Source organism: Delphinus delphis, chromosome 21, assembly GCF_949987515.2.
Source record: "Delphinus delphis chromosome 21, mDelDel1.2, whole genome shotgun sequence".
NCBI lineage: Eukaryota > Metazoa > Chordata > Mammalia > Artiodactyla > Delphinidae > Delphinus > Delphinus delphis.
This window is the reverse complement of record NC_082703.1, coordinates 7,189,913-7,215,442: the sequence shown is the minus strand read 5'-3', so window position 1 is coordinate 7,215,442 and position 25,530 is coordinate 7,189,913. Positions and strand designations below refer to the sequence as shown.

The 25,530-nt window shown below is 46.1% G+C and overlaps 1 protein-coding gene, 1 long non-coding RNA gene and 1 pseudogene across 2 annotated transcripts in view; all 3 read left to right on the top strand.

The window, feature by feature from the left end:
- The window catches only part of KCNU1 (potassium calcium-activated channel subfamily U member 1), a 162,313-nt gene extending 149,321 nt beyond the window's left edge, over nucleotides 1-12,992 (top strand). The window contains exons 26-29 of the mRNA XM_060001141.1: nucleotides 3,347-3,418; nucleotides 6,419-6,558; nucleotides 10,589-10,783; nucleotides 12,807-12,992. Coding sequence (XP_059857124.1) covers nucleotides 3,347-3,418; nucleotides 6,419-6,558; nucleotides 10,589-10,783; nucleotides 12,807-12,992 — 593 coding nt within the window. The remainder of the gene's footprint in view (nucleotides 1-3,346; nucleotides 3,419-6,418; nucleotides 6,559-10,588; nucleotides 10,784-12,806) is intronic.
- Nucleotides 12,993-13,079: 87 nt separating this feature from the next.
- Nucleotides 13,080-15,749, top strand: LOC132417517 (uncharacterized). Its single transcript, XR_011246330.1, has 3 exons — nucleotides 13,080-13,288; nucleotides 15,430-15,524; nucleotides 15,612-15,749. It is a non-coding gene; the product is annotated as an uncharacterized lncRNA (long non-coding RNA).
- Nucleotides 15,750-22,574: 6,825 nt separating this feature from the next.
- Nucleotides 22,575-24,776, top strand: LOC132417548 (exocyst complex component 3 pseudogene; annotated as a pseudogene).
- The last annotated feature ends 754 nt before the right edge of the window (nucleotides 24,777-25,530 follow it).

Here is a 25,530-nt window from a genome sequence, read left to right as displayed (position 1 = left end):
TGTCGCTGTCCTCCAGCCAGTGTCAGAGCAGATATTTACGCAGTTACATCAGCTGATGTGAACCTGTCGCTATCCAATAAGAACATTTGACTCTGAAAGTCAGGATATTCCAAGCCCGTTATCAGAGGGAACTGAAATCAGAAAGTGCAGCTCAAAGGAGAATTTTCCCCTTTGAGGGAAACTGATCTCAATATTTTATTGAAATTGTCAACCAAACCTTATGTATTTTAATATACATAAAGGGAATGGGCATGGGCTTTGAACTTGGTGCCAATTTGGGTGTGAAAACCCATCCATCCTTTACAAACCATGTAGCCTTGGGCAAAGCATGTGGACCCTGAGGCAGTTTCGTCATCTTCAAAGGTGATCTAACGCGACTTAATTCACAGGTTTGAGGGCACGGTGGTGTCATTCTTACCTCCCAGCTCGCAGCAGCCCGAGGGATCTTTTACAAATATTTATTGGATAATGGCAGTTTCCTCCTTCAGACCCTGTAATGGTGACTCATGACAATTGCAGGAAAATCATGTAGGGTCTTGCAGGCCAGTAGGGAGCCTGAACTTCCTCCTTCAGTCTGTTTATACTGGCTCTTTCCTGCCTTAAGTTCCTTATCCCATTCCCTCTGTCTGGATGGCTTTTGCTCATCGCTCAGGATGACATTCCAATGTCAGAGAAGCCTCTTCAAACTCTATCTAAGGTCACCTCCCCAGGTCACTCACTAGCCCCTAAAAGTTGGGTTTTTTCACAGTACTCATCACTGTCTGAAAACATTTTGTATTTGCAACATATGGTATGTAACCGGGGCAGGGACTGTTCATAGTCCTAGTCTGGAGTCGATACTCTTTAAAGATTTGTAGAGGGAGGATAGCAAGGAAGGAAACGAGAATGGAAAGAAGGAAGGAAGGAAAGGTACCTAAAGCAGATAAGCATCTTGCACGTTTCTGAGAATGAAGTAGAATGTCATTTCCCCCAAGTCTCCTGCGTTATGAAAATCCCAGAAGTTTGTTCAGGAAAAACAGTCGAAGGTATTCAGATCCCATCATCAGTAAGATCTCTCAGTGAGTTTGGAGATGTGGTCTCCAGCCACCACGCAAACCCTCCTCTTCAATAGATGCGTGGAGGAGGTTAGCCCCCGGGGCCTCTGTTTGCTCACCTGAAGCTAAAGGGTTTTGCTAAAGTCCTAAGGCCACTTCTAGTTCTAACTGTAAACTACACGTGTTGGGCTCCTCCTGTGGCGCTTCCGTGTTTACCATGAATCTACCTGGAAGCATGACTCAGAATTTGAGTGGCAATCAGAAATGTATTCAGCTCTACTCTGCGTGAACAAGAAGTGGCACTTTTATGGAGTGTTTCTTGGGGAGATGGGAGAGGTGATAAATACAGGAAGGCGCCTACATACGCACCTTCAAGTTGAAAACGTCCAAAGATGCGAACGTGCATCTGGTTCCAGCAAGGAGCCAGATCCCGTGCCATCCGCGTCAGGCGTGAGGGAAATGGCAGCTCGCCCTCCGTCTCCTATTGCTGACGATCCTTCAGCTCTACCATCTCCCACCTCCTCTCTCTCCTCCTGTCAGTCGCTCTTCTTGCCTGTTCACTCGATGCCAGCCCCTGTATGCCAGCTGTTGTACTGTACTACTGTACTTTTCAAGGTACTGTACTGGAAGATAAAAAAGGATTTCTTTATTTTCTGTGTTTTTTTATGTATTATCTGTGTGAAAAGTATTATAAACCTACTACAGTATGGTAGTATATAGCTGATTGCGTTAGCTGCGTACCTAGGCTAACTTTGTTGGACTTAACGAACAAATTGGACTTATGAACATGCTCTCGGAATGAAACTTGCCTGTATGTAGGGAACTTACTACATTGTAGAGCATAGCATTCTCTCTGGGAACAAAACCTCCCTTTGGATCTCCTCTTTCCCCCGTCCCCATCTCAGTGGCCAGTTTCCCCACCCCCGTCCCTTTGTCTGTCTCTCAGGCTGTCTGTCTGACCCACTCGCTCATCTTACCCACCCTCCCCTACCACTTACCTGGCTTGGGAAACAAAAGACCCTCCACATATTTCACCTTCTTCAAGGCAGCAGAGAATCTGAATGACAAGCAGAATGTTAACTTTCACAGTATTATTTCCCTGTTACATACACAGAATTCTCAGAAAAGTTCAAGATAGGTGACCAGTAGTCTTAAAGCATAACTTTTGATGAGATCATCATGTGTTTGGTTTGGTTTGGTTGTTTTTTTTTTTATCAGGATCCTAGTTTCCTCTTTCTCTTTTCCCTTTTCTTTCTTTACCTTTTCTGGGGGTGTTTAACTTGGAGACCAAAACTCTGGGGTCATCCTTGTTTTTGAACAGGTTCAAAACAGGTTTTGGACAGGTTTCCTCACCTGTCCGCGCATGCTAGGGCTGTGTTCCAGACCAGAGCCGGGCATGGAATCTCTTTGGGATTCGAGGCTCACAGAGGGAGATGAAGGGCCTCACCTCCTAAGGCAGGAGCTGAATGTGAAGACAGAGGCCCCATGACCTCCCACCCCAGTCTTTAAGGAACTCCCAAGACATTAGGGGTTGGGGAGGCCAGCCAGAGTTGGGAGGCAGAGACAATCTTGCTGAAGAAGAAAGAGACCCTCAGCCCAGAGAGGATCTCCAAGAGGCAGAAGCACCAGGAGCCAGTAATCCAGTCGCTGTGCCTCCACAGGCTCTCCTGGGGCAGCACCTCCTGTTTATTCAGTTTCCTGAAGGTTCTACAAGCAAGTGCATGTAGTTTGAGGCACTGCCTGCCTGAGCCGTCACCTGGCACTCCCAGTCGGTAGACAACAATTGGATGTAACTTAGGCTGCCGATAAGCAACTACAGGGAGAACGTCACCCTTTTTGTAATTCACTTGAGGTCCCATTTAGAAAACATCCTACACACACACACACACACACACACACACACACACCCCCACACACACACACACCCCCACACACACACCCCCACACACACACACCACACACACACACACCACACACACACACACACACACCCCCACACACACACCACACACACACACCACACACACACACACACCCCCCACACACACACCACACACACACACACACACACACACACACACACACACCACACACCACACACACCACACACACACCAAACTTCTGGAAGGGAGAGGCTGAGGCCATTTTTTTTCTAAATATAGAGAAATATTTGGGATGTGGGCGTGAGAGTCACTTTGCTAAGATAAAGCCTCAAGCGCCACGGTGTGCTTCCGCGTCCGTGTCTGTGTCGCAGGCCACTTCGTTTGCATCTGTCCATCTCATCCCTCCCTTGTTGCTGTCTGTGTCTACAGGGTGTACTCGGTGCTTCAGTGACAATCCCGGGAAGTCAAAGTACCGAAGGATCCCCATCCTCACTGAACTGAGTAAGTTGTGTTTCCAGGACAGAATTCAAGGGAGAAGTCTTTGTATCTGTATTTGATGTCCCAAGGGTGTCTTTAGGATCCACAGTCAAAGGACTGAGGACCAGGATGGGGCCCAGAGACCATTATGTGTTTGACTGGCTGTTATATTGGGCTTTTACCTGTTTGGTGACGTTGACATCCTCCAGCAGAGCCTGTCATATCTGGGTGTCAGGGTGCAGGAGTAGCTCCTGCCTTCTCCCTTCTTCCAGGGGAGGGGACGTGGATTTGAAAACTGCAAGAAAGGCTCTCCCTAAACCAACTTCTCTACCCGTCAGACGTCTTCCTCTCCTGCGGTGCTACCAGGGCAGGCACTAGAGTGAGGCAGGTGAGGCCCCCAGGGTGTAGACTTTAAGGAAAGGCTCACTCTTGGGGTCTTCAAATTTTGTGTCCCTTGTGTCTTCTTAATCCCAGCCCTGAGCGGTGCTCTTCTAAAATGGAAATACTCCATGCAGAAATAACAGGATGAGCTGTTATCTCTCATCAACACCTTATGGAAAACGCACGTATATGAAACTTTCCTAGACGTGAGGAGCCCTGGGGGCAGCAAGAAGGGCAGGGAAGGCAGGTGCCTGTGCGCATTGTTTGTGATTCACCAGGGTAGACACTGGGATTTAATACTGATAATAGTTGGTGAGCAAAAGGGAAGTTACCGAAGAGGGGGTGGTACCTTTAACACAGATTGGACCAACTCAAAGATGATCTCTAAAAGCTGCTCCTGGGCGTGAGATTCGACTCGATTCCATAGCGTAGCAGACATTTTAGTGGGATTTTTATGATTCAGCATGTGTAAGCTGAGGGAGATTTATACCCAGCTAGATGAGCAGGCCTCATAGTCCCAGAAATGAAGCAGGCAGACAGAGAGAGGAGCCAGTAGGTGACACCACCAGATGATTTGGGAGTGGCAGTGCAGCAGGTGGGCAACAGTCTAGCCACCCTGGATCCCAGAACTGCAGCTCTCCAAATCCATCTTTGAAGATCTCAGATCCCTTGAGCCTGGCTTGTACCTGGCAGCCTATCTGTAACCACCCTAAAGCTGATGGCTGCAGTTCTTACTTATATTTCATTTTTATTTTGCTACCCTTCTGAGCCGTCTCTGACTCTGAGGTCATATATATACACTGAGGGCGTTAATCAGAAGACTGTCAAGTAAGTTAGAGTGGTCAGGAGGGACCAGCCAGCTTCTCACCGGCCTCAGAAATGCATCTGGTCACTCTCCAGGGACGTACAGCTTTGTTCAAGGAAAGACTTTCTGGCACCGGGCAGCGCCTGTCTAACTAGCCTACCAAATCACCTGCCAGCTCGCTCAGTTTCCGTTCTTTGGCCAGCAAGGAAGGGCCACAGTGACATGAGAGCTGCAGGTCTGATGGCCAGCACTTTGGTCCAGAGTGTACAGTGGCCTGCAGGAAAAGTCTGGGGTTGCTGAGGCCACTGCTTTAAGATGACACAGCAAGATCTGGACAAAGGCTCCTGGGGTGTGTGTGTGTGTGCGCGCGCACGCGTGAATGTGTGTGTGTGTGTGTGTGTGTGTGTGGAGGGTTGGCAGTGCAAGAAGAGATATGTATGTGCACGTAGGAAATGTGGGTTGATACTGGTCATACCTCCTTCATCTTTTATAAAGATGCGTAGTTCTTGGAAGAAAATGATTCCTTAATACCAGCAGTCTATCACTTCCCCCAAATGTACTAAGGAATAATTTTAAGAATTAGAGACTGATGCGGTCTTAGTTAGGAGCGTACTCTGAGTTGTACGTCCAGTAGATTTGCTTGGATCTGTAATATGACGGTCAAGAAGTTTGAAGGGTCTAAGACTTAAGGCTGCTTGCGAACTAATAGGTTCATCTGCCCAGTTTCACGGATGTGGACAGAAGATGAGAGACCACTGGGTCAGAGACGATGAACAGTTTATTACTCACGTCAATAGCAGTAGCCAGAGAGTCATCACTTTTGTGCTGGCTTCCCAAGCCCTCGTTCCCACAGGAGGACATGAAAAGGTCCAGGTGATACCTGGACCCACCATGAATTGCTTTGTAAGAAAGGAACCCTGAGCTTCGGGAACCAGCATCTTTTATAATGGGCAGTAAGCATGCCTTCCCTTTGCTCTGGTAGGAGATATCACTATCTTCCAATGCTATTCTCTATACAAACATTTTTGAAGCTGTAATCTTGGAACAAAGGCAAGCAGCGCCTCTGCTGTCCTCATAGAAATGACCGATTTCACTGACTACAGAGGCTGCCTACAGGGGGTCTGAGTTGCAGCCTGGGGCCAGCATAGGTTTGCTAATGGATAACTTGGCCACTGCTGCACAGGTCTGATTAGGATGATTCTTGAAGCCCTTGCTGCTTAAAGTGTAGTCCATGAATCAGCAGCAGGAGCATCTGCAAGCTTGCTGGACTCTCAGGCCCCACCTTAGACCCAGTGGATCAGAATCTAGATTATAACAAGATCCCCAGTTGATTCACAGGCACGTTAAATTTTGAGAGGCACCGATTAACCCATTCTGGGCCCAAATAACTCTAAGGACCCAAGTGAATACCACGCCATCTATGACACAGTGTATGGAGAAAAAGACAATAATGGGGGTGAGCAGATGTTCCTATTTATGTCTCTTGTCCCTGTGCGATTATGTAAAGTGTCCCCTTTTTCTTCCAGAAGTGTCCTGTCTTGAAAGTTAAATTATTAAGGGTGACATTCAGGACACTTGCTTGGAGAAACTGAGGCTGAGGTACAAGGATATCTCCTTGATGATGAAGGTCCCCAAGCGGGCTTCCCATCTTCAGGGGATGAAATATTAATACTTGGAAAGAAAAAACTATATACTGCAGTTGAGGCAGGTCCCACTTTGACCCTAAAGTAGGCATCAAATCCTTTGAGCGATGGTCCCTCCTTGGCCTGCCTGGTCCGGAAGTCCTGTATCCTTCATCTTGTCTGCCTGCCTTTCCTTTTTGCCTCTTTCACTTGCAGAAAATCCTTCCAACATGCACTTTATTGAACAACTCGGCAGGATGGAAGGAGACCTCTCGGGAATGAGCCTGCACCTCAGCACGTCCTTTGCCACCGGCACTGTCTTTTCCGGCAGCTTCTTGGATTCCCTCCTGGCCACGGTAGGTGCGCTGAAGCCAAGGGGCCCCACCCAAGCCCCTGCCGCGGGGAGAGTGCGTGGCTCAGGACTCGGGCGGATGATGCTAACTAACGCCTCGCAATTCTGCGTGCTTGTTGAGTTTCCAGAAAAGCTCGTCCACGCACATAATTTCACCTTTGCTCATGACTACCTGGCAAGGGAAGCCAAATGCTCACAATTTTAAAATTAAAAACGTGAAGCCCTTAGAGCCAGAACACTCAATACGGGAGGAATGAGCACATCCACAGAACCCACCCTTCAGCTTCAAGTGCGTCTTGGCTGACCAGGCTCTTTGGCGTCAGAGCTTGGGCGGTGATCCTGCTTTCTCTTCTCTCTAAAATATCCCCAAGCTTTACAGAAATTGTCCATGAAAGGATGCGGGGTTCAAGGAAAGGGCTTTGTTTCTTTGGCCTTTGGTGGTGTGAGTTTTATTCAGAGCTGAGTCCAGTCTCCCTCCACGTTGCCCCTCTTGTGAGATGCATTTTTTTTGTTTGTTTGTTTTTTTGCGGTACGTGGGCCTCTCACCATTGTGGCCTCTCCCGTTGCAGAGCACAGGCTCCGGATGCGCAGGCTCAGCGGCCATGGCTCACACACCCAGCCGCTCCGCGGCACGTGGGATCTTCCCAGACCGGGGCACGAACCCGCGTCCCCTGCATCAGCAGGCGGACTCTCAACCACTGCGCCACCACGGATGCATTTTTGACTGCACGGTCATTCTTTCCCTGAGCAGTTCCCTTGCATGGATTGCAGGATTTCCATGAGTAGAATTTATTCATTGCGCGAATGCCTATTGAACACCTTGTAGGGTGCTGTCCTAGGTGCTGAGGACACAGCAGTGATGAAACAGACCAATCTCTGCCCATGTGGAGCTCATGCCCATGGAGGAGGTTGATACACACATGATAAGTATTATGTCAGATAGGTAGAAGGGCCACGGTGATGTGAGATAGGACGTGTAGGGTTTGCGGAAGGAGTTGAAAGTTCAATAAGGCGGCCTAGGAAGGCAGCCCTGAGGAGGCGGTATGTGAGTCAAGTCCTGGGAACAGGAGAGCACGTGCCTTTCTGATCTTTGGGGAAGAAACATTCCAGGCAGAGGGAAGGTCAGGTGGGAGCATTCCCAGGGTGTTCAAGGAATTTAACTAAACCTTAGGAAATCTGTGCGTAGCCATTTGTGAATGGCTGCAAGAATGCCTGCAGGGGAAATGCTTGTAACCCACTCCCTCACAGATGCCTCCTACCCAGATGTTCCAAGAGAAGGGCTGCAAAAAGGCTGAACATCTGTGCACAGATGCTGACACAGCACAAGGCTCTGAGCACAGTTTGCTAGATTGGCTGCCCTCTGGAATTCCGCATAGAAGAGGCATCGTTCCTGAATCGTGTAAGTGCCTCAGAAGCGCAGTTTGCATTTTAGGGGAGCGTGGTCAGGGCACATGCATCGCCCTCATGGCATCAGTGGATTATGTTGCCCGGCTCGGCTCTGTCTCCCTAAGCCTTTCGGGGGAGGCTCCTCATAAACGCCGCTGAGCTCTCAGCAAGGTCATACCGTGTCAGTGATCGCTTACCATTAAACAGGCTGGCAGACTACGAATTTCCCAAATTAAGCGGGATTCAGCCTTGACTGAGCCAGACGGAGAGTCAGCGAGGGAAGTCGAGTCAGGTCACTTTCCTGGGAAGGTAGCTCCGTCAGGGAAAGGATTTTAAAACCCTGCCTGTCGTGAATACTTCAGTTACCCTGCCCATAATTAGGAACCGGAGCGTCAGGCAGGAGTTGACCTGGTGAACTGGATCTGTCTGCAGGACACATTTTAGAAGGGTTTAAGGTCCCCGTTCCCTTCAGAGATCCCTAGACAGCAGGCAGCCTTGTGAGTTAAACTCCAGAAGATGGTTCGTTCTTTCAGTCTGGCCATTAGGATGGAGAAGGTGTTTGAAGTCATCTTCAATCTGAAAAATATTGTAAAAGTCCTTTTCTTTTTATTTTCTCTTAATTTACATAGATGATATTATTTCCTAGGTCGCCTTCTCCAGTGGGCTCTACACTTTGCTAACAGTATTGGTTTATTTGTTAAAATTCAACTGCCAATTGCACTCAATATTCTGGCAGCTGTTTCTGCACTCAGTTTTTAAAAATCATTTGTAATAATTGTTTGCAGCAACCTTTGCACTGAATATTCTTACACCTGCCTGGTCCAATGTGCTCTTGAAGACGTGAATGTTAAGTAGACAAAGTCTGTCTGAAAGAACACATCATTTAAGGCCTGTTGCTCAGAGTGTAATTTGAGGACCACCAGTGTCAAACTACCAGAGGTGCCCTTTAAATTCTGATTCCCACTCCCGTACATAAATTCTGATGCAGTAGATCTGGGATCCCAGGAATCGGGTCTCATGAATATCACTCCAGGTGATCCAGGTACGTGAACACCAGTGTCGAAGACAGCACAATTCAGTGGTGTGTGCTGTATATCTCATTGAATCCTGCAAACAGTGCTCAAAGGTGGGTATTATCATGTCATCTTTAAAATCATAAAACTATGACTGAGAAAGAATACAGGAATTGTCCAAAGGTGTTTCGGTCCGCTAGGATGTGCCAGTCCAAGATTCAAACTCAGGTGTGTTCCGTACAAACAACTAGCTCTAAAATGCAGAAGAATACAATAGAGTAAAGCCAGTGGCCATGGGATCACAAAGAAAGGAAAATTTCATTCTGATGAGGCCAGTATAGGGTCTTCCAAGAGGAAAGATGAACCAGATGTCCTAAAGCAAAGGCATGAAGGAGTAAAAGTGTCACTTGAGCGACTGCACATTGACTGTAGTGTGCACCGGAGAGAACCATGGCTCATGGAGATGAGCTCAGAGAGGGAGCTGGTGTCAGATCTTGAGGGCTTTGAAGACCGTGGAAACAAGTCTGAGCTTGGTTTTACTGCAGGTTCAAGGGATGGGTGGCGGGATCTGATTTGCGTTCCTGGACAATCTCTCTGGAAGCATTTTGAGCAATGGATTGTAAATGAGAAAAAGACTAGTAAAGAGGTGTGTCTCATAACCCAGACTTCAGAAGACAAGTCCCTGAATTGGGGCATGGAGGAAGCGAATGGTAAGATTTCTCAATAACGATGGAAGTCATTCCTATTACTTATAATGAAAACAAAATTACTGATTTTTATGTAGGTGCTATATAACCATGTAAATTCTCATTTCTACTGGAATAAAAGTTCGATTTAGATAAGACAAAGGGTAGGAAATTTAGGACATTATATAGATAACACTGGATTTAAGAAAACCTCGTGGGCAATTATTACAATGCTATTTCCATGTATGTCACTGCCTAGTCAACACTGTGTTGGAATCCTTTGGGAAAAGAGTCTAAGGAAATGGCTTGGCGTATTCAGACTCAAGCTACTTTCAAACTAAGTTGACCCACACGTCAATCGTCAATCTCTGGCTTCATTTTGATGCCAAATATTCTGAAATCCCATTCATTTTATACTCCACACCTGCTGTTTTCGAAGTACACCATGGGAGATGGACACTGTGGGAGATTAAGTTAATACCTGTCCTCACATAGGTCAGAATCAAAAGGAATGTAAGTGGATTCACATCCGGAAGAGTCAAGTGTCGACGCCAATAGTAATGTCAGTCCCCTAAGGAAAATCCCTAGAAGTGTCGTTACATGTTGTAAATACGTGTTGGTGCTTGTTAGGGCGTCTGTGGCCTGATACACGCCTCTGGGCATTTTTGGAAGCGGGGACACCCTTGGGGTCAGTGTCATTACCCGTCTTCTCCTACTATTACAGTGTAAGTCCTCCCCAAAAGAGCAGGAACGGGGTCAGTGCTCTTTTCTCTGCACTTTGCCTAACCCAGTGCCCTACCCAAACTGCCGGCTTTGGGATGATTTTAATGATAATGAGAGACACTGCTTTGTGCCATCAGATCCATTTCAAACAACGATGCCCAGTAAATCGCCGCGTCTCTCCACCTCCACCTTCTGACTTTGCACATGCCTCGTCCTTGCTTTCCAGGCGTTCTACAATTACCATGTTCTGGAATTACTTCAGATGCTGGTGACAGGAGGGATAAGTTCTCAGCTGGAACAACATTTGGATAAGGAAAAGTTCTGTGGGCCGAATGACAGTTACTCTACCGTTTCACCTGGAAGAATGCGGTGTAAGCTGGGGCTTCTGTCCTTAAACCAAACCATTTTGTCAGACATTCAAGTGAGTCAACTCTTCTCGTAGTAGAGCGTCTTAACCTCCCTGAGTTTTGGAAATTGATCCAACCTGTTTGGGTTCCTAGATCACCTAGAGCATATAAATAATAATAATAATGACAAATTAATGTAATTTATATTCATAGTGTATTTACAATTTACAGTGCATTTTCACGTGATAACTGTTTTTTGCAACAATTCTGAGAGATCAAGCCATTGTTAGTATCCCCATCCTCCAGGTAAAAAAGTGCACAGGAAGCATCAGAGAGGCCCCATAACTTTGTCCCTTGACAAGGATTTTAATAATAAGTGTAATGTTAATATTCACTGAGCATTTGACCTGGGCCTGTCTGCTTTGTTTGTTTGTTTGTTTTTCACTTTATCTCTCCAAAGGTTTACATGGTAGGCATCATTATTAATTCCATTGAACAGATTAAGAAGCTGAGGTGCAGAGAAACAAATACTTGCCTGAGACCGTATTGCCTACCAGTGACCAAGCAGGGTCCCTCTAAGGCAGTCTGACCCAGGGCCTGTCCACTCTCCCTACGCTTGGACTACTAAAGAAATCTGATCCAGACTTCCCTGGCAGTCCAGTGAATAGGACTCCACGTTTCCAAGGCAGGGGGCACAATTTCGATCCCTGGCCGGGAAACTAAGATCCCGCATGCTGCGGGGCATGGCCAAAAAAAAAAAGAAAGAAATCTGATCATGTCACCTGAAATCAGGCAGAAGGATTCCACGTTTGGGCCTAAGAATCTGTCTGGGCTAGCCAGTGAAAAATGCTTGAGTTTTCTTAGTCCTCTGAGCTAACAAACAGTAGATTATAGCAAGGAAGAAAATAATTCTGGCAAATCCCGATGAGGCATCTGGGCATTTGGGGCTCAGTGTCGAGTCCAGGCTGCAGTGAGGAATCTACTGGTCGGCCTGCCTTTTGCTTTAGTTTTGAGTAACATGGCATTCGAGTCCCCGGTGTCACCGTCAGGGGCAGGCCTTTAGAGGGGCCTGAGCAGAGCCCCTTCTTCACAGCCCTCTTCCTGCCTCTGTGTCCGCTGTGTCTCGGCAGGTACTGCCAATAAGGGCGAACCCCACGCTCTGTGCATCTGAATTCCAGGTGCAAACCACATTCCAAAGCTCCCTCCATGGTCCGGTCCTTCGAGTTTCTGTGGTCCTGGGTTCCTCATCTCAAGCTGACTTGTGAGTGATTCTAAGCCCGGGACACCTGCAACTGGCCACTTCCTGTGGGAACCAGAGGTGGCAGCGGACTGGCCAGCCCTTTCTTCTCCATTTATGTCTGGCCCTCTGTTCTTTACCCTGAGAAATCACAGAACTAAACAGACTGTTCTCTTTCGACTTCCCTGGACGCACTGGCTGCTGCTTTGAAGCCTGCAGCTACTCAAGGTGCCTTGCTGGCAGTCGCTTGAGAGCAAGGTCAAGAGGAGGATGAGAAGGCCGCTCTCTCACTGTGTGCCTTGAAAACTGTATTTTCCGGGCTTCCCCGGTGGCGCAGCAGTTGAGAGTCCGCCTGCTGATGCAGGGGACACGGGTTCGTGCCCCGGTCCGGGAAGATCCCACATGCCGCAGAGCGGCTGGGCCCGTGAGCCATGGCCGCTGAGCCTGCGCGTCCGGAGCCTGTGCTCCGCAACGGGAGAGGCCACAGCGGTGAGAGGCCCGCGTACTGCAAGAAAAAAAAAAAAACCCTGTATTTTCCAACCTGGTGCTCACTGTGACTTCTTGATCGTTACCAAACCAGCAGTAGTAATAAAAACGAGCATAGCCCCTTGCCACACCACACCCAGACAGGCTCCTGAAAGACGAGAGTCATAAAAACAGCTGCCGGTATTAGATGCTCAAAACTCACGGTCAGCCTGATTTCCAGCCCACTTGCTGCCGCCACCAGAGAGGTATTAGGAGGGAGCTCTTGGGTCTTCCAGACTCCACTGGGAGAAAAGGCAAGTGACACTCCAGTAAGTGCTTGTTACAGCTTGATTCGAGTGCCGCCATACGTAAGTGTTTCTCTCTTCTCTCCCCAGCCAAGAAGGACCTTTGGGCAGATATTCTGCGGCTCGTTAGATAACCTTGGAGTCCTGTGCCTCGGCTTGTACCGCATGATAGATGAGGACGAGCGCAACCCAGAGCACAAAAGGGGAGTGTATGCTGGTGTAGAAGGCGCCGGCCACGCCCAAGCACGAGGGCCAAAGCGACGTCATTCTGTGTGAAAGAGACGGTCAGAGCTTAGGGCCCCCAGATGCAACAGAGGGTGCTGGGGAAGTAGGTAACAGTGTAGGATCAGTATAAATAATATGAATGCACCCTGGTGATTGGGATCCAGGTAGTACTGGCCATGTAAGGAGAAGGGTTTCTCTGTCCCCCGTGAAATCTGAAATGCAGACCCAGATTTTCAGTCAGGGTTCTTTTGTAACTTACCCCTCATCGACGCCTGTGCGACTTTTTAAAGCCGAAAAGCCACTGTCCACACTGGAAAGAGTTACTTGTTCGCTGCCGGACTTGCTGGGTAAATATTTACTGAGTGCCTTTTTTCTAGCCACTGTGCCTTGTCCATGTAAGATACGGGAGTGATGTGTAGAGATTTCAGTTTAAAGAAGATCATTCTGACAGTAGTGGGGAAGAAAAAGAAAATGTGTGTGGAGGGGAGAGGAGAAAAGAAAGGGTACTGGGTACCAGCTCCAGACAGCACAGTAATGTAGGACCAGACTAAGAGTCTCGTGGTGGGAACGGGCAGTACTCAGTAGAGAAGGAGAAATTAAAAATAATAGAGTGGAAATGGATCGATGAACCTGTTTCAGGAGGAAGGGGAAGGAAGTCAAATCACTGAAAGCGGAGTAGTCATGAACACGAAGAAAGACAGCTTCTCCGCTCGCAGGAGAAAGGGAGGAAAAGAAAGGAGGCCAAGGCAGATCTGGCTGTGGATGAGGGCTGTGCTTAGGGAATGTTTACGTAACACTAGGATTTCTCGGTGACGAGCAGGCATAGCCCTGGCTGAGAGAAAAGAGGGGGAAAGTCTCTAGGGAGTTGAGAAAGACGTAAAAGTTACATCAGTCACTGAGGGGACTGGAAAAAGGAGTTTACTGTGCATCTGTAGAAGCAATAGTGCAAAGGGAAAGGACAGCGGATGGAAATAGCCTGAGGAGCGGATGTACGCAAGAGTAAGGAAATGAGAGAAAGAACGAGGGGAAGTTGTGGTCAGAGAGTGATTTATTGAAGGGTGAGGTTTTAGAGGCAGGATGTGTCAGGAAGTTACAACAGCAGTATGTGGTCAGGAAAGTGGTTGGGAGATAAAGATCACTGGGTAGTGGAAATCAAAGAAATTGGTCTGTGTGTTGGAGTCGTAAATCACGGAGACACTGCAGGCACATAAGGTGACGGTGGCACTAGAGTTTGAAAGAAAAAGTGTCCCATGTGCCAAAGGCCTAAATAAACATGGAGGTGTGTGGATAACACCGAGGTGACTCAAGAGGAGGGTGGTAAGACTGTAGAGCATGGACCACAACGATGCAGGGAGCAGGGATGCTCTGGAAACAGCACTCGGAAGCCTGAATGATGCTGACCCCCCACCCCCGTCTCTGTCTGCCTGTGACTGACCCCCAACACCTCTGGAAAACCTGTGGACCGTGGTAATTGGGAGAAGGTGTAGCCCATACTTGGGCGGACCTCAGGGAAGGAAATGATATTCCTGTTGGAAAGAGAGTATGTGGTTACAGCAGATCTTGTTTAGAATATCACAGAGGTTACAGGGGACTCAGTGGGCGAGAGGGAAGTGGGAAGACTATTGAATGAAAGATCAGTGGTGACGTGTGATGGGTGCTTAGGGAAGAAGAGGTGATTATTCGGGGCGACACTGAAAGTCATGCAGGGTTCTGCTGCCTCAGCGTTCTGACAGGAACACTGGCGTCTTCATGAATCTGACTCATGTTCTCTGAGGATTTGCCGTGTGCCTGATTTCCTGCCAAGACATCCTGCTTCTCTGCAGAGTCTGTCCACGCAGGTCCAGGCTCTGGGTGATCTTTGAAACTCATTGACTCACTATTTGCTTACCCGTCAAGGTTTCAAATAAACCTTTGGTTACTTTTCTTTTTCCTCCACTGGGCAGCCTACATTCTGTGTGAAAGTTGGCGGCAGAAACATGAAAATAGGCCTAACCCAGGATGGAAATATCTGGCATGCACGTAATCTTCCAGTTTTGATAAAGCTTGGCTAAGTGCTCAGAATTGTGCCAACCGAATTCATTAGGGTCGTGGATATTAAAAGCAGAGAAACATAGTTGGAAAAGCCATTAGAAATCAATTAGCCCAAACCATAGTCCCATCCGTCTCCCATTAAAATGATGAGAAAAGCAAGGCCCAGAAGGGAGGTGGCATGCCTAGGGTCAGAGGTGGTTGGTTTCAGAGGCAGGCGTGAGAACCAGTCTCCCAGCTACTAGCCTTGGACCTCTCCTGTTGCGCTATGCCAGAGAGTTGTTTTTTGTTTGTTTGTTTGTTTGTTTTTTACTATTAATCAGAAACTAAATAAAGCAAAGCAAAACAAAAACGTTTCCTCTTTGGGCCTAGCAAAATGACTTTCTTGTTTTGGCCACTGCCTGCAGCCACACTGTCCCAGCTGCAGGGGCTCAGAATTCACCTTTGGCTCTTCTTACAGGTTTGTGATCACCCGGCCAGAAAACGAGTTTATGCTGCTGCACTCGGATCTTGTGTTTTGCGCCATCCCTTTCAGCACCTCCTGTTACAAAAAGGGTATTTCACCTCCAAGTCTGTGTGAAATTATAAATATGGTGCCACTGACAGAAGAGACGCTTACAGACATAAATTGTCCTCCTTCAGTTGACCAGGTCAGCGAGACTGCAGCCCAGCTGCCCAGTACATCAGTCCGTTCGCTGGAGCCAAAACCAATCCCCGTTGGTGATCCTGAGCAAGCAGTGTTGACTCCAAGTGGTAAACACTCATCCCAGACACACCCAGGTGAAACCAGGAAAGAAAACGGAAAGGAAAACATGGAGGAAACCACAGGGGAAGATGCCTCTGCCTATCCAGAGTCAGACTAGACCTGCCGATATTTCCCAGGAGCTCCTGGCTCACTCCTTACGAGGCATCTCCAGAGGTGGTGACTTTGAACAAGGAAGGAAAAGATGGACGCCCGCCATTTTTGTGGCCATTGCTGAGGGGTGGATCAGCAAGCCCACACTGTTTGGGAAGAGACAAAAGTCCGAGCTAATCCCACTGGATCTGGTGTGATAAATAAAGGAATAGATGATAAATGCCTCTCTAAGGGAAGTTCATTGCTCTGGGTCTCTTGAGCAGAAAACGTGGTGGTTGGACCTGTGTTAAAGACATTGTTCAGTACTTGCTGGGTTCCTCCACACAGGGAATATGAGAAGTAATCAAGGTAAAAACGAGAAGGATTTAGACATAAGAGACAAGAAATAACGTGCCCCCAAATCAAGCGTCTTACATTCTTTATCCTCAAACAGGCAAGTAGTGAACTCGTATATTATCATCTTCTCTTTTTCCCTCATGCTTTTTCTTTCCTCATCTCTTTCTATAGGAGGTGAGGAAGACCAGATGGGGAGATACTCGTTTGAATTGGAAACGAATTTGTGTATAATTAAAACCTAGACATACCCTAGCACAAGAATGAATCTTAGAGTGTACTCAAGATGGGGTACCTGGACGAAGTCAGGTAGCTTGAAATATACAGCCTTTCAAATTCCCTAATTCAAGAATAAAGACATCATCTCGTGAGAGGTAATAAAGCGTTTCCCCGTGTTCCAAAAGGAACCAGTTCACTTCCCTGTAAGCCTCATCTATAAGTCATTTCATCTCAGTATTAGTCTGTTAACACAGTAGAAGTTCAGCACATCCAGGAAGTATTTACTCCCAATTGGTGAGCCTTGTAAGCAGTGCCTTCTTGTGTTATAGATACAGCATAGGTAGAAGGGGGGGAAGAAAGAAAGTAATAAGCCAGATTTCCCATAAATGGTTTTACATAATGTTTATGATATCCCTGACATTTTCCTCAACATCCTTGCTGATTTGGTATCACTATCTCCATTTTACAAAGGAAGAAACTATGTCACAAATAGGGTTCCCCCATAAAAGAAAGGATACCCAGTTAAATTTGAATTTCAGATAAACAACTTTTTTAGTATGAGTGTGTCCGAATTATCGCACTTAGCTAGTAAGTGATCAAATCGACATTTAAACCTAGTTAATTCGACTCCAGCACCTATAGACATTTGCCTCCAGGCAAAATAGAAGAAATGAAACAAAAACATTCATCCACAGGAAATAAAATGTATTAGTAAAGCTTTGGTTGTAATGAAATCAACTTAATATATGTGGAAAAAAGAGTAATTGTGAGGAAAGTTGTCAGAGACCAAGGAAATCCTCGTTTAAATTTTTTTTAAGCTTACCTAGATCATCTTCATCCTTCTTTTTTGTACAGATTGACTTTGTTTTTCCGTATACATGGCAAAATATATTTTCCTGCAATTCTAAAGTTATAGGTAGAGTTATAGGCACATCAAAGATTTAACCGGTCCATCTCTGCCTCCCAGATCCTGATTTCTATAAGGAGGCATGTAGTGGGCTCAGCTTTGGCCACTCCATCCCAGCTGTCAGTGGATGAGGAATAGGGTACTTCTGAATGGAGGACTTGTCCTCGGGGAAGGGAGGATGGTTCATGGTCTGGGAGGACGTGCCACCAAACACCTACTGCAAGGACAGTACCATTCCTCTGACCCGTTCCCCGAGCCATTTTATACAAAAGCATGTTTAGTAGAACCAAAATATTCCTAGGAAGGGATGGAGTAGCCCTACGCACATTCAAAATCCACAAACCCACTGCTAATCTCAGTTTAGCATGTGAACCTCCAGAGTCAAAGCTTAGCCCTCCGATGATCTCATTTCCAGTGCAGCAGAGAAATTTGAATGAGAAGTTCCTTTATTTGCCAGTATATTAGGTGAAGGGGTACCAAAAATATGGCTAAAGAAAGATTGAGGTATATGCAACTATAGCCAGTATGTAAGCATTCATGTTGCCAGTCTTGAAAAATAAAACTGACAGAGGACCCCTCATGTGCCAGGTGATTCCGTGAGTCCAGAACCAAACCCTTTACATATAGATGGCAACATTTTTATGCAAGTCATAACACTGCATCCTTTGGTAATACGGCGGATACTTAATTCATAATGATTGTTCAATTCTTATCAATAGAAGAACTGATATGAAGACAAGAGAAAATGTGCAAGGAACTTAAGAATATGTGGCCCAGTGGTTTTTAAGATTTTTTAAGGCTTTGACCTTTCTGAAATTGTATGGAAGCTACAGTCTACCTCACCAGAGAAGAAGAATATATGCACGTATTACACAAAAGTCATTATAAAGGTCAGAAGGAGGTCATGGACCACTCTACAGTTTCTCCATCACCTTCCTAGATCCCTGATGTAGGCGTTCAATAACCAGTGGAGTGATCACCAGAAAGAACACAGGGCAGGGGAGTCAGGAGACCAGAGTACTTGTTTCGGATACTTCATTAAACATTTGTGATCTCGGGCAAGTTCTTAAGTCTCTCTCAGCTACTTTCCCAGCTCATTTTACTTTTTTTTAAAAGAAAGTTGAACTGGAAGATTCTGAACATTACATCCATCTTCATTCATTTGCATCTATATTTATTCATGACTTGCCGTGTATCAGGCACGGTGCTAGATGCTGAGGATAGAGCAATCGTGAAGACAAAGTTGCTTTCCCCACGGAGCATAGGCGCTGTATGGAGGAGGGAGAAGATAAATGAATAAATAAATGAACAAGATAATTACAGATCGTGTCAAATACTGTGAGGAAAGTAAACATATTGATGTGACAGAGAATTGTGGTGGTCAGAGACCACTGAAGGGTGGCGGCGTCCTGTGAATAAACCATTTCAGGAAAGAGAACTTGGCATGACCAAGAAAAGAAAGCAAGTCAGTGTGGTTAGAACACGGCACATAAGCCAGAGGGATGTAATCTCTTAATCAGGAGAAACAGATTACATTTTACTCTAAGTGCAATGTGAAGCTCTTTGATAATTTTAAAGAATGCAGTAATGTGTTGTCCTTTATATTTTCAAAGATTACTCTGGCACTTACGGTTTCAACAGTATGACTAACTGAATTCAACTGGATTTTCTTCCTCCTACAAACACTCAGAAATGGTAGGTAAATTATAACAAAAGAATTTTTAAATGTATAACACTACTGTACGGTACATTGAAAAACGGTTAAGATGGTAAATTTTATGTTTTTGACCACAATTTCAAAAATCGTGGTATACATATAAATCAGTACAAAGAAGTGAATTCGTAGCCTTATATGCATACCTGAAAATAGATGAAAACTAATTAATTAAAAATGAATGAGCTAATTGCTCAATGTAGCAAACTGAAGAAATATTAGTAAACTAACATAAATCTAAAGAGATTTTACATCACCTTTCACATTTCCCAACATAGTTGTCTGGAACAGGAAACCGGAACACAAATCCAGAGTCTGCTTTACTTAATAGCTAAGCATTTGCTATTTTGAGAGAGAGCAAAAATGCCCCCTATCCAATGGATCTTTCACATAACCTAGAGAGACAGTGGAGCAACAATTAACAGAACTCAGGAGCGGGTTGACTAGGTTACCATGAAGAAGCTGGAGGGGAGTATGTGAAACTCTCTTTAGGAAGTGCTGTTCAAAATGTGGTCCCCATCCCAGACCTGTTGAGTCAGAATCGGCATTTTAGCAAGATGCATAAGTGATTCCATACGTTCAAGTTTGAGAAGCAGGGCTTTCAGGGGGTATGTATGTGTCTTTGTATATATATGCAATATAGGTATATATAACATGTATCTGTAATATACATTACACATCCACATAGACACATACCTATATACATATGCATACGTACATAAATACACACATGGTGGCTTCTGGTAAGTTAAAAGATCTGGAGGTTTGGTTTTAATGAAAACTACGCCCTCCAACCTTTAGCTATTCGGCATGTTCACTTCTGTTTAAGACCTACAGTACATTCCAAACATCTCTAGTTAGCTATAAAACCCTTAACCTGACTACCTTCAAACCATAAAGGAGTTAAGGGAGGTTGGAGTTCAGTCAAGTTGGTGTATATTTTCCTGGAGGAACAATAAATAACCTACAGCTCAAAGGCATGGGTTGTTTCTCCCAAGGCAAAGAAACAAAAAAGCCCACCCTCTAAAAGCAATCTGCTTGGGTTCCTAGACTGGCATGCTTAGGGAGCACGGGCAAGACAGGAGAGGAAGCAGGAGAGGAAGGAGGGCTGCGCGGATGGGCAGGAGAGAGGGAGGGAAAGCCCTCACACTAATTAGGTTTGAAAGAATACAGGATGAGTCCAGCCGCTGCCTGCTGAAAAGAAAGGAACTGGAGCAGCTGATGCTAAATTCAGACTAAACTAACCGCAAGTCCCCTGAGGACGTCACAAGGTAAACCTGATCGTCTCTATCATTTACAGTCATTATCAGGCAGACTGCTTCTGTAATTTTACTGGGGCGCCAAGGAACAGATCCCTGAAGCTAGGGGGAAAAGGTCCCAGCCCTCCAATGGTATTTGAAAAGGAAAACCCAGGCAGCCTCCGTGCTGCTATCTTCTGATTGTTGCCTCTGTCAAGGCAGGGAAGGGGGATGACTTCATACAAGGCAGGGCTGCTCAGGTCTGGTGAGTGGCTAGAGCCAGGCTTTTCTCCACCTTCGTTTTCTCTCTTCTCTAGCAACCTCAGTTAGCCTCCGGAGAGCCCAGCAAGCCTTATTTCTTTCTTTCCTGAGACAGGGGAGTGCTGACCAGCTTTTCCTCTTTCTCATCTTCAAGAAAATATCTTTGCAGCATTTCATCTTGTAAGAAAGTGGGGAAAGCCAGCTGATGTACCAAGAAGGCAGCCAAGAAGGACCACTCATCTCTGAAATGTATTAGCTCCCATCCTTCCCAACACCATCCTTTCTCTTGCCTTCCTGACACAGACTTTTTAACTAGTTGTGTACATCACCACTTTACTTCCACAGCTCTGATTCACTCCTTAAGCCACCCCAACCTCTGTAAACCCCGTGATTCTGCTAGAAAGACTCTTTCTAAGATCACCAATTCCATTTAAGTCACTCACTAGAGAATATTTAGTACTGGCCCAACTTGAAGGCTCGGCAGAATTCAGCACAGATGATCCCCGCCGCCCAACTCCATTCTGAAACATTGTCTTCCCTCGAGTTGCGTGATACAACAATCTTGTAATCAACCTTTTACCCTCCTGACTATGCATTCTCAATGTCCCCTTCAGCTCTTCTTTTATACAACATGATTAGGTATTAGTATCACTCAAAGCTCAATTACGGACTTTCTTCTTTTTTTACTCTCAGGGGTCACTGAGTGATCCGGATAATTAAACTGGAGAGCATATACCTGAAATTAAAGGACAGGGGCTACTTACCTCTAGCCATTATTTCTATGCAAGAACGTGGCCCGATTTTGCTAGAATATTTTATTTTTAAGAGAAAATGAGAATTTTGATTTTTATATAAAAATATGATGCTTTTTAATTTATGTTTCTGGTCATGAGAGAGTAGCTGTAGCAGACCAAGCCTCATGCCAACAAAAAAGTTTAAAACTGGTTAAAAAATTTTTTTAAATACCTTTTTGAAGTAATCATAGAGCAACACAGTCAGCAAGAACTTGAAAGTCTAAGACCCAAGAGAAAAGAAAGCCATTGAGGTGAGTTCACCATTCTGTGCTGTTTTTCCCTCAAGGCATTTGCCGGTCAGTAAGTGGCACCAAACAAGAGATCCAGTTGCATTTCAAGGCTAAGGGCTTTCAGCAGTTCCATGGGGGTAGGAGGGGAAAAAATTGGGGTTGAGTGTTACCAAGGCAGCTAGGCATTGAGAGAACTAAGTTTTAGAGAAAAGAGAATGGAAACACTGAGCGTGACTCTGTGCTGCTTTTTTCGTTGAAGGTATTATTTCTTACTAATATTTGCAACATAAGAGGCTGAGAAGACGAAAGAAAAGGCCAGCTAAGAAGCTAGAAAGCTGAGCAGAGCTTTGACCCGTCTCAGAGTGCTTGGGAGGTGAAGTGGCATCTGAGGCCCGGCAAGGGTGATGGGCCCAGGTTAACAGCCTTTGCTCTCAGTTGAGATTCCTGAAAGGTCTTCCTTCAGGATTACTTCAAACTAGAAGTAGACCAGTTCTCACAAAGCCTGAAACCAGCTTTAATGCCTCCCATCCCCTGATTGTATCAAGGGGACCAAGACCTACTCTAGCAAACCTATGAGTAAACAAATAAATAGATTCTAATCTGCTGGAAGTTAGCATTATTCAGAGTTTCTACACGTTTTATACACAGTATCCGGTACTCAATCAAAATGGCTGGATTCAGTCTCATCTCTGCCTTATTTGATGCTTTTCCCGAGCAAGCTGCATTAGCCTCCAGACACACCAGCAAGCCTTGCTTCCTTCTAGTTCCTGAGATACAGCAATGTCGCCAGCCTCTTTTATTCCATTTTGCCTTCAAGAAATAAGTAAGTAATTACCATGAATGATACTAGAGAGACTCAAATGACCAAATCAAGAGAAAAAAAATAGATAATGTAGATGACTCAAAGATGATCTAGATATAATACACAAGACATAGATTTTAAAGTAACTGTGATGAACACATTCAAGAAATCGGATGACACTTCCAGTCAGGCGCCGGGTGGCAGTGCCAAGGGATATCGTTGCTCTCACGCGGGGAAGGGTGGCGGATTCCGCCTGCTTTTTAACCATGAAGGAGACAGACCAGGAGGATGTTGCAACAGAGATTCAAAAGGTCGCTGGGATGCTTCTGTGCCTGGACCAGCAGGGCAAAGAGGAGGGGAACCTCAGAAGAGAGGCCTGGAGAAAGGCATCCGTGGAGGTCACACTGCAGGTCGCTATCCAGTCATGGTTGGACGGGGTGCTGTAGGGGGTGCCACATGGGCTGGAACCAGCTCCAAAATACACTGGATGATGTCAGAGACATCCTGCGGTCCCTGGCCAACGTCAGCAAAGACTTGAGGTGGAGCATCCACACCATCCACCAAGAGCATCAAGTACATCAAGGATGAAGGATGCCGTCGTGCAGCGCACCCAGCTCGCTGCAGCTGTGGAGACCCTCAAGAACATCTTCTTGGTGTCCCGGATTGTGAGGAGTGGGGACCCTGGACCTCACTGAACAAGGGGCACTCCTTCAGGCCCACTGGAACCTGATGGACCTGGAACAGGAGTGTGCTCCTGGGAAGGGCTGATGTCCGAGCACCGCCACGTGGACGTGACCCTCATCCACAGTGACTTTGGGAGCACACAGGGGCTCTCAGACGAGCTGGCCAAGCAGCTGGGGATGGTGCTGCAGAGGTCACCGCTCACCACCCCCCAGGACCCCATTTTTCTGGTCTCTGTTGTCAGGATCTTGGAAAGGGAAGAAAAATTGATTGGTGCATACTTGACCAAAAAAAATGCAAACTAGTTTTGTTCCCCTTGAGAGGTCCAAGAATTGGAAGGAGGAAATCTTTGTTATCTTGGACAGAATCGTGAGTGCTAGAATTGAGGGCACAGAGGCAGAACCCCAGGGAGTCCAACAAGGTGTGGTTCATCTGCCACCCGGAAATCATATGGAAGCATGTCCTAGATGACCCCATTGTTGCCAAAAACCTGATGGTTGCGTGCTTTTCTCCCCATTATGAGATTTTCAGAAACTCCTCAACCACCAAGCCCTGAGAACCTGGATGCAGATCTTGTGGGAAGATCTAGAAGCAAGTGAGATTATGAGCCTGTTTGACCTGGGTCTTAAACACCTACACAAGCGCAAAGATGACTGGGAATGTGGAGCTGGTCCCAGAAGTGGACGTCAATGCCCTGAAGCTTTTACTTTCTTCAAATGTGGTGTCTGAGCTGCTCCATCTGTACATGTCAGCTCTCGCTTCAAACATCATTGTCTGGCTGCAGAAAGCACTAGACACAGACACTAAAGACTGAATGAAAGAGACTGAGCCCAAAGTGGACCCAAGTGGGAACACTCCCTACCACTGTCTTCCAGATGTTCCATCAATTTTTTTAAATTACTGCTCAGATGAGTGAAGATTTGAAAACAAATTACCAGTTTGCGTCTTCAGCAAATGAATCCTTTCTTAGACACAGAGTTGAGGCTCAGTTGTATATAGAACATCTGAAACATTGGCAGCACCACACTGCTATGTTCAGGATATGATAGCGATCATCACAGCTGTCAGAGCTTTAAGGAACCCCTAATCAGTTGAAAAAGGAAGTATTTTTAAAATGAAGTGGAAGAGGGTGTGTCTCTGAGCCAACCAAACATGGATGGGATTTTAGATACCGTTGCTGCGAGGAGGCTGCAGCAGATACCAGGAAGAGGTCTTCCAGGATCTGGAGCAACATCTCGATGAGCTGATAACAAAGAAGTGGCTGTTAGGCTCAAACGCTGTAGACATCATCTGTGTCACTGCGGAAGAATATTTCAGTGATTTTGCAGAAACTAAAAATCCATACAAAAAGAGGGTGAGAGTGAGTGGTGGTGGGTACCCGTGGGCCATCACGCAGAATCACGTCTCATCCTGGAGCACTAAGGAGTACAAGGAGGTGCCGAGAAGACAGCCAGGGAGGCTGAGCTGCTCCACTTCCTATTCCAGAAGCTGGCCTCTGGATTCAGCAAACATGCAGGTGAGCACAGTAACCCTACTGTCGCCCTTGCAGAAGTTGTGCCTGGAAGTTTCAACTCTGGTCAGCAAATACCCAGACATCAAGGATGGCCACATTGGCACACTGCTGGCCACCCGAGGGGTCGGCAGCCAGGACATGAAGCAGACCATCGTCAGGAATCTGGAGCAGGGTCCCATGGCAGGAAAACCCAAACTATGTGCCCATCTTCAAGGAAATCATAGTTCCGAGTCTGAACGTAGTGAAGCTTCTCAAGTAGCCCATCGGTTTCCAGCTTTGTGTACGTTATTCTGCACTCATCATCCCCACCCTCAGAAATGTATTAAAGCAAAAGTGACTCTCGATGGTTCTCCTCAGAAGTTTCAGGTCCTCGAGCCTGTCTCCTGTCATGCCGAGCGTGTTGTATGCAAGGTGCCGGGGCTTGTGACTTCTTGAAGAACAAGTGTCCTGCTGGCTGTGGTTCCTCAGGCTCTCACATTTCTGTTGTAAACATCCTTTGTGAGGCAGGACTCTGATGGGAAATGCCTCATGATTGATTGTCATGGTGGAAAAGCTGTGTGGAGAGGGAAGAGGCCCTGCCTTCATTCACTCAGAGACATGCACACAAAAATTGGAGAAATTTACCAGAGAATGATGATCTATCAAAAAATTAGTTTCAAAGTACAAGAAGTAAAATTATAAACGTAATAGTTGGGTTTAACAGCTGTTTGAGTAGAGAGGAAGGTAAAATTAGTGAATTGGAAAACAGGTTAGTAGAAAAAAGAGTAAATCATGGAAAAAATGCACAAATGTGTTTACGAGACACATGGCACATGGTAATAAGGTCTAAAATGTACTTAAAGTTTCAGAAAAATAGGGGGAGAGAGAGAGCACATGAGATAGAGAAAAATATCTGAGGAAATACTAAGAATTATCCTAAACTGAAGACATCAACACACACATTAAAGAGGAGTCTCTGTGAACCCCAAGCATGAGAAGTGAAAAAAACTAAACACATCATAGTAAAAAACCTT